The 8,564-nt window shown below is 43.7% G+C and overlaps 1 protein-coding gene across 1 annotated transcript in view; it reads left to right on the plus strand.

The window, feature by feature from the left end:
* LOC311228980 (FERM, ARHGEF and pleckstrin domain-containing protein 1-like) overlaps positions 1–8,564 on the plus strand; it is a 313,058-nt gene that overhangs the window by 170,295 nt on the left and 134,199 nt on the right. The window contains 4 exon segments of the mRNA XM_084314958.1: positions 4,533–4,637; positions 5,144–5,186; positions 6,835–6,913; positions 8,503–8,564. The exon segment at positions 8,503–8,564 is cut by the window's right edge and continues 36 nt beyond it. Coding sequence (XP_084171084.1) covers positions 4,533–4,637; positions 5,144–5,186; positions 6,835–6,913; positions 8,503–8,564 — 289 coding nt within the window.

Below are 8,564 nucleotides of genomic sequence, written 5' to 3' on the forward strand. Positions count from 1 at the left end.
GGACAAGATTAAATACTTAGGGGTGAACATCACGAGAGGGGTGGAGAAACTGTTTGAGGCAAATTATACACAGATAAATCAGAACATAAAGAGAGACCTAGAGAGATGGACAGTAATGCCCTTGGACTTCAATTCAAGAATAGAGGTCATTAAAATGAACATACTATCAAGGTTACTGTACCTATTCCAGTCACTACCCATACAAATACCACAGAATCAATTCAGGGAGTGGGACAGACTGATATCGAGGTTCATATGGGCGGGGAGAAGACCACAGGTCAGATATAAAACACTACAACTACCAAAGGAAGAGGGAGTGATGGCAGTACCCAGCCTACAAGATTATTACTATGCAGCACAACTGAGAGCAGTGACGTGCTGGTGTAACGACAGATATGAGGCAAGATGGAAAGACATTGAAAAAGAAGGGGAGGGATACAAGGTACAAGCTCTGGTGGGGGATAGGGAACTATTTAAAGAAAAAGAGGGACTATTAGATCCAATCACCAAATGCACCTTGACCATATGGAACAGAGTAGTAAAAACACACAAATTGGAGAAGCAGTCAGGGGTCCTGAGATGGGTAGTACATGACAAGAGATTCAAACCAGGGAGGTTAGACCATGGATTCAGAAGGTGGGAGAGGGGGGGGGGGGCAACAGCAATATGCAAAATGATAGAGAAGGGAGAAATGCAGACACTACAAAAATTAAAGGAGAAATTTGGACTAGAAAACAGGGACCACTTCAGATATCTACAGGTTAGAGACTACTACAACAAAGAAATAAGGGGGGCCAAAGACGAGGAACAGAATGGAATAATAAAGATGATAGTATGGGCATACGAAGGGGGGCAAGGAAGAGTAATATCAGCAATATACCGGGCTATAATGACCAGCAAGGGACACACGACCGATTATATAAGGGAGAAATGGGAGAGAGAACTAGAGATAGGAATAACAGGGAAGGAATGGGGGAACATATGTGAGGTACAACATTCAACAACAGGATCGAGAATATGGAAAGAATTTGGATGGAAAAACATAATCAGATTCTTTATAACCCCAGAGCTGAAGGGAAAATATGCACCAACACAAAACGCATGCTGGAGGATGTGTGGGAAGGAGGGGGCAAATCACACGCACATATTCTGGGGATGTCAGAAGCTGAAGGGGTATTGGGAGGAGATAGGGGAAGCAATGATCAGAATATTAGGATACGGGCTACCACAAACAGGACTGGTGCTTTACTTAGGAGACCTGACACACGAGGGAATACAAGGGGGGGACAAATATTTAATAAAGATAATGTTGATAGCGGCCAGAAAAGCAATAACGAGACTGTGGTACAAGGAAGACCCACCGACAATAGCAAAATGGGTAGGAATAGTGGAAGAAATACAGGATATGGAAAGGATAACACACATGCTGAGGTTACAGGAAGAGAAATTTGGGGAAAGATGGGGAAAGTGGGAGGATTATAGAAGGAACGAGAACGACATCACAGAGGAAGAACCAAATGCAACACAAGAGATCGAAGGGTAAAGGAGGAAAGATGTTCAAGCAGGGTCTATGAACCCATGTCACACACCTGTACTTTAGTTAATATTTTCTATTTTGTTTTTGGGATATTACAAGTGCTGAATGCTTTTATACCTTATTATTTATGTCTGTTTAACGGTGTGATATTAAATATTCAGGGATGAGGTGGTTTGTGTATGGGTGAACCAAAAGGCAAAGTGAAAGTTAATAAACAAGAGAAAAAAAAAGAAAGGACGAAGGAGAAGGGAAGAAAGAAGCTCAAGGAGGGTCTCTGGACCCAGATCACACATACAAACCTTAGTCAGCATTTATCGTCTTTGAGTAGGAATTACCTGTTTATGCCTGTTTAAGGGAGATACACAATCAACCTTTATATCAAATACCTAGAAAACAACAGTAGGGGAACCAGACAACTAACCATGTGATACCCATGTAAATATTTATGTGCACTGTTTTCTCTTTTTGTTTTTGTTGTGATGCTAGTTTCTTCATTTTTTATTATTTATTTTTTGTAAGTGCTGTCTGTCTAAATAACTGTTAATAAAAAATTTAAGTTTAAAAAAAAAAAAAAAAGGACTTATACATAGACGGTCACTTTGCATCCTTCGATCTACTAAAGAGGAAGTTTGAGTTGCCCGGCACCAACTGGCTCAGATTTTTACAAGTCAGAAATTATGATAGATCCAAAGTTCAGGCTTTCGAAGAGCTCCCAATTGAACATTCTTTCTTTGATATATTGCTGAGCCCTCCCCACTCCAAGCACCTCATCTCTAGGTTTGTGTGTCTGTTTGACAACTGTAATATGGCCTCTACTGAGAAGATTAAAGAACAATGGCAGGAGGAACTCTGTATTGATCTATCTGATATTATATGGGATAGGAGTCTGTCTATAGTACAACTTGGCTCAGTCAATAGTAGACACCAGCTGATCCAATTTAAAGTTGTGCATCGTCTCCACTACTCCAAGCATAGATTGCACAAGATCTACCCCTCTGTTTCACCTCTGTGCGACAGGTGCCAGGTATCAGAGGGTACACTTTCTCATGCCTTCTGGTTTTGCCCTTCACTAACAGGATTCTGGGCCAAAATATTTGACTGGTACTCTAAGGCCTACAAGATAACTATACAGCCGGGGGCAGAGCTCGCCATCTTCGGCTGCTCTGAGTCCTCTCTGAGCTTTCCTACAGCTGTACAACAATCTTTGACACTGGGGACAACGGTTGCTAAAAAACAAATACTGATGGAGTGGAAGTCCTCCTCAGCACCTTCTTTCCAACTGTGGATGGCGGACATGACCTCTGTCATACGGATGGAGAGACTAAGGTTCCTGAGAACCGATTCACTTAAAAGGTTTTCAAAAATCTGGGACCCGTTCTTAGCCTATCTCGATGAGGCTAGAGGCGGCAGCTGATTCGCCCGTCTGATCTCACAGTCCCCCTATGAGGGACCCCAAACACAATATTTCTTAGGCCCCGTTTAGACGGAAACGCTAGCAGGTGAATCCGCAAAAGGTGAATCCGCAAAAATATTTTTTCGGATGTGCCTTTCGTTTATACGGAAACGGCGTTTTTACGGGGTGAAACCGCACAAAAGTGAGACTACCTTCCAGGGTGGAATTCCTAGAAACGCAAAAGCTTTGCGCTCTCGTCTAAACTGTTAAAACGTATAAATCTGATAAAACGATGACGAAAGGTTTGTCACGGCTCTGGTCGCGCGTACTGCTTACGTCACAGGTAGCAGGTATGCGCCAGTAGCCGAGACGTAAACAAAGCAAGTATGTCTGACTTATATCAACGGAGATCACCTGAAGGCTACATTGGCAGTACTTTTAACCCTTTCACTGCCACACGACAGAAGGTTACCCCTTTACTATCACACAACCCGCTGTCGTGTGGCAGTGAAAGGGTTAAATACACAAGAATCTGTCCCGCGGCGTGAGTGGACCCACTGTCTGTGAGTGACTCTGCTTTGGTGCAATCACATTCCCCATCCACAGTCTGCGAATCAGAGGCAGAGTAGGGCGGGTCTTCACAGCACGTCATGTGACATATGCGCCAATCGTGTGACAGCGGGTCTCCGTCATTACAGCGTCGTCTGCACGGAGAATTCCACTCCAAAACGCTCGTCTAAACGTAAAATTAAAAGTGAAACCGCAAGATGACTTTTGCGGTTTCTGTTCACAAAACGCTTGTCTAAACGGGGCCTAAGTCATGTATGGCTGGTAACCGTGCTGTAATAGCAAATGTAAGAAATGTGTTATTATTATTTTGTTTTTTTTAATGCATTTTTTTTTACTTTCACTGTCTGAGTGTGTCTGTATGTCATGTTGGTATACTGTTTGTCATGTTTGTACAATGTTCTGAAAAATTTAAAATAAAATATTAAAAAAAAACAAAAAACTGATGAGTTATATTCATTAAAGAAAGTTGATTTAATAAAAAAATCTGATTAATCACTTTATTCAAATTGAGGATTTAGTTTGAGGATATTTATATAAAGAAATTGATTTTTTTTTATATTATTAACCCTTTCACTGCCACACGACAGCCGGTTAACCCTTTCACTGTGACAACAATACAGAAGGTTAGCCCTTTACTATCACACAACCGACGGCGATGCTCCATCATTAGCATCATTAGCTCTGCGGATGCTAAAACGAAGGTTCGAACGTCCAATTCGAAAAACCCTGACGAAGTTCGAAGCCCAAAAACAGGCCTTGGGGAAACAGCTGACCGCTGCCCGGCCCTCAGTGAATCTGACCGCTGCCCGGCCCTCAGTGAATCTGACCGCTGCCCGGTCCTCAGTGAATCAGCTGACCGCTGCCCGGCCCTCAGTGAATCAGCTGACCGCTGCCCGGCCCTCAGTGAATCAGCTGACCGCTGCCCGGCCCTCAGTGAATTAGCTGACCGCTGCCCGGCCCTCAGTGAATCAGCTGACCGCTGCCCGGCCCTCAGTGAATCAGCTGACCGCTGTCCTCTCTTGTCGTCCGCAGCAGAGAGCCTCGGGCAAGGTGCTGCTGGACCTGGTGTGTTCCCACATGAACCTCGTGGAGGGGGACTACTTCGGCCTGGAGTTCCTGGACCAACACAAGATGATGGTGAGGGGAGACGCTTTTTATTCATACGTCTAAATCAGTGGTTCTCAAATTACGGGTCATGACTTACGACCCAAATTGGGGTCATGGGTAGGTGACAGTGGGGCATTTGCAAGTAAATAATTTTTTTTAATCTTTTTTTTTTACTGTTTTGGCTAAAATGCCTCGTTTTATAAATGTATATTGATAACATAGTGCTGTAATTCAATTGTTCTAATAAATATGCATGATCAAGTTCAACGACGTGTGCTTTTATTTTGATATTCCTTAATTCTACATTGAAATTACGCGATACATTAAGTGTGGGGTCCCCAAAAAGGATTGTATGTTACTGTTGCACTTTACTGTTACAGTCACACTCTGGTTGGATGCCAAACCTCTTTTCGTTGTACTGTACTGTACTCGTGCTGCATGATGACAATACATTTGAATCTGATCTAATGTAATCTAATCTAAACATTTGAATGTCTCCTCTGCACTAACGAGGTGTGTTTCTCTTGCGTTGCCAGGTTTGGTTAGACCTCATCAAGCCCATCATCAAGCAGCTCAGACGTAAGTGTTTTTTACTACAAGTGGTTTTAAAATGAAAGCTTCTTTCTCGGGATGATTGGATCGGGAAGATCAGAACCGATCACGGCACACTTGAATTCATCTGTATTGATCGGTATCTGCTATATTAAGCCCAGTCAAATTCTGATCCTTTTTTATCATTTAAAAAAAATTGAAAACATTAACTCATTCAGGGGCGGCTACGTGGCGTAGTGGGCAAGGCACTCGCCACGAAATGCTGGAGACACTGGGCTCGTCAGTTCGAGCCCAGCGCTCCACATTTGCTTTCAGTTTAGCTGGTCGTCCACAGTAATACACATTGGCCGTATTACGGGGAGGGAAACTGAAGGGTGGGGATCGGGCGTTGTGGACAGCGACTCCTACAGGTCGGTTGGTGCGCCTGCGCAGTAGAATCAGGAAGTGTCGGGGGCAGCGTGAGCCTCCCACGCGTTACTCCTCGCCACTGAGAGATCGAGCTGCGCAGGTGAAAAGATGCGACTGCTGTTACCTCAAGTACCGGAGGGGACTTGTGCTATGTATGACTTAGTCCACATTGCAGCCGGCTTGTGGGAGGCAAGAAACAGCGTCCGTGACAGGGGAGGGTTGAATTGGATGATACGAAATTGGGATGGGAGAAAATATAGAAAATGGGAGAAAAAGTGGATCAAAAAAAAACATTAACTCATTCAGCGCCATTGCTTAATGCGCGAGAGGGCGCTAGAACGCCACTGCGTTAATCAATGGGGGGACTGTGAGATTTGCGAGTGCTTAAAATATATCTTATATTATAGCTATAGGTCTAATACACCCGTCGATTATCAGTGAGTTGCTTCCAGTCAACATGTACAAAACGGATTGTTTTTTCATCTGTACATTACCGTTTTATACCGTTTTGAATATGAGTATAGTTTTGGTGATTCTTAGTAATCCCAGGAAAGGTAGGCGGGGTGGGGTAACTGTACATTGGATTATCGACGAAACCTTACTTGGTCCCAAAAAGAGTGTCTCGTGTATTATTGGGTTAGGACATTTACTGTACATTGGAGGGGGTTGGGTTAGGACATTTACAGGGGCCAGTTTCGAATTGCAGTCTCCCGTAGGTGCTCTTTGAGAGTGGTTTTGAAAGTGGGTAGTGATTCACATTCCTTTACAGCTGTGGGTAGGGCGTTCCAGATTGATGTGGCATAATTGCGAAACGTGTTTTGTCCCTTGTTTGAGCCGAATCTGGATTTCACATGATTTGTGGAGCTCCCTCTGGTGTTGTGGTTGTGGTATTCACTGACCTTTGGGAAGTAATTTGACATGTACATGGGTACCTTAGTGGTGTAGTGTATCTTGTAGACCAGGGCCCTCATTTATCAACAATGCTTAGAAAGTGTTCTATTTTCGTTCCTAAGCCCAGAATTTAGAATGTGTGTACGTACAGAAAAATCGGGATTTATCACACGTGCGTACACAGTAATGTAACTCCTCCCCTCTCATGTAACTCCTCCCCTCACATGTAACTCCTCCCCTCTCATGTAACTCCTCCCCTCTCATGTAACTCCTCCCCTCTCATGTAACTCCTCCTCTCATGTAACTCATCCCCTCTCGTGTAACTCCTCCCCTCTCATGTAACTCCTCCCCTCTCATGTAACTCCTCCCCTCTCAGGGCCCAAACACACGGTTCTGAGGCTGGTGGTGAAGTTCTTCCCTCCTGACCACGCCCAGCTGCTGGAGGAGCTGACCAGGTGAGAGACCAGGGCGGATGCTCAAAACAGCAATGTTTTTCATTATTTTGGACAGTATAATGATATTTGACGATATTTGATATAAATTAACATTTTAAAAGACGTGTGTTTGCTTAATCGTTTTACGGGGCTACCGGGAGCTCGGTGCCTAAGTGGTATTAAAAAGGTCTTAGAAAGTCTTAAATGTAACTTGTTGAAATCTGCAGATACCCTGTTGTTTATTTATTTAAAATAGGGACAGTACATATTGATGGACACTCTCTCATATGTAAATATAGCCAGAGGCTAATTTCCATCTGTAGTTCCTTTGCAGGTTTATGTTAACGGATCAGAACAATTACAAATGTACACAAACTTAATGACCACAAGAACAGACAATAGTATATTTTAGGCCTGTCCCCGACTAAGGATTTGTATAGTTGACTTTGATTGGCCATAATTTGCCGATAGTCTACTGGTAGTCGACTACCCCCCTGAATGAAAACATTATTTTATTTATTTATTTATTTAAACATTTTGAGGGGGGGTCATTCCATTTGGGCTGTGGGGGGTTAATGTCTGAAGGAGTCGACGGAAGGCTTCTTGTCCTCTGATGTCTAGTGTGTGTGAAATCCTCTTTCAGTGCCTCTGTGCCCGTTTTCTTAGGCAGTTAGCTACGCTTCTAGGCCTCTTTGCTTTTGGAAAAAATTTATTATATAAAGAAAAAATATATATAAATTATATAGTCGACTACGGCTCCTTTCGATCGATTAGTCGACTATTCGACTGATCGAGGTCAGCCCTAGTATATTTACAAGTTACTAAACTACACAAACTTTAAAATACACATGACCGTAAAAAACAGACAATAGATGAAACAAGACGATGACAACAGGAATATGTGCGATGTGGCAAGACAAACCAGGACATAGGTATAGTGATTAGTATAGGGATTAGTATATGTTCTGTGTGGTCACAAAACATCTGTGAAGCATGTAGATGTGAAACAGCGTTGTGTTCAGTTTTACTTTTCAAATCGATCAATTCAAGAAGTGAGTTTTTCTTAAAATGTTGGAAAACCTTGTTTGTCATATCCGACGTATATCGAGAAATAACTGAGAACGAATGCCATCCTTGGCAAACAAATCGCCGTTAATTTTTTTCCATTTTGAATCGATTGAATCGAGGGTGAATTCGGCACAAGCCTGGCGTAAACCTCGGCGTCTCACGTGACCCGGTCGTGGCGCTGAGTCGTCCTCAGGAAAGATCACCCGCATTTCATTGTATACTTGTATGCCGTGACAAATAAAACTCTTGACTTGACTTGACTTGAGGTGTCCACCGGGCAGACCGGGGATTTGTGCCAAACCCCACATACCTCGTGTGCGCTGGGCCGATGCGTTATGCAGTGCGTGGTGTTGAGCTGGGAGCTGCTCCAGGAAGCTCCTTTCATCCTGTTCCGATGTGGGATGAAACCAGAGCTGTTCATTACCAGAGTTTGAGCAGTGAGGTTCCAGCGGCTCATGACTCACGACGATCAGGTGGCCACAGCCCGGCCCGACTCCGCTAATGCGCTAAGACTGTTTCTGGTCCCTTCCTGTCTCTTCCAGGTACCTGTTTGCCCTGCAGGTCAAGCAGGACCTGTCCTGTGGCCGCCTGACCTGCAACGACA

Source organism: Notolepis coatsorum (genome assembly GCF_963971535.1).
Source record: "Notolepis coatsorum genome assembly, chromosome: 5".
Classification (NCBI taxonomy): domain Eukaryota; kingdom Metazoa; phylum Chordata; class Actinopteri; order Aulopiformes; family Paralepididae; genus Notolepis; species Notolepis coatsorum.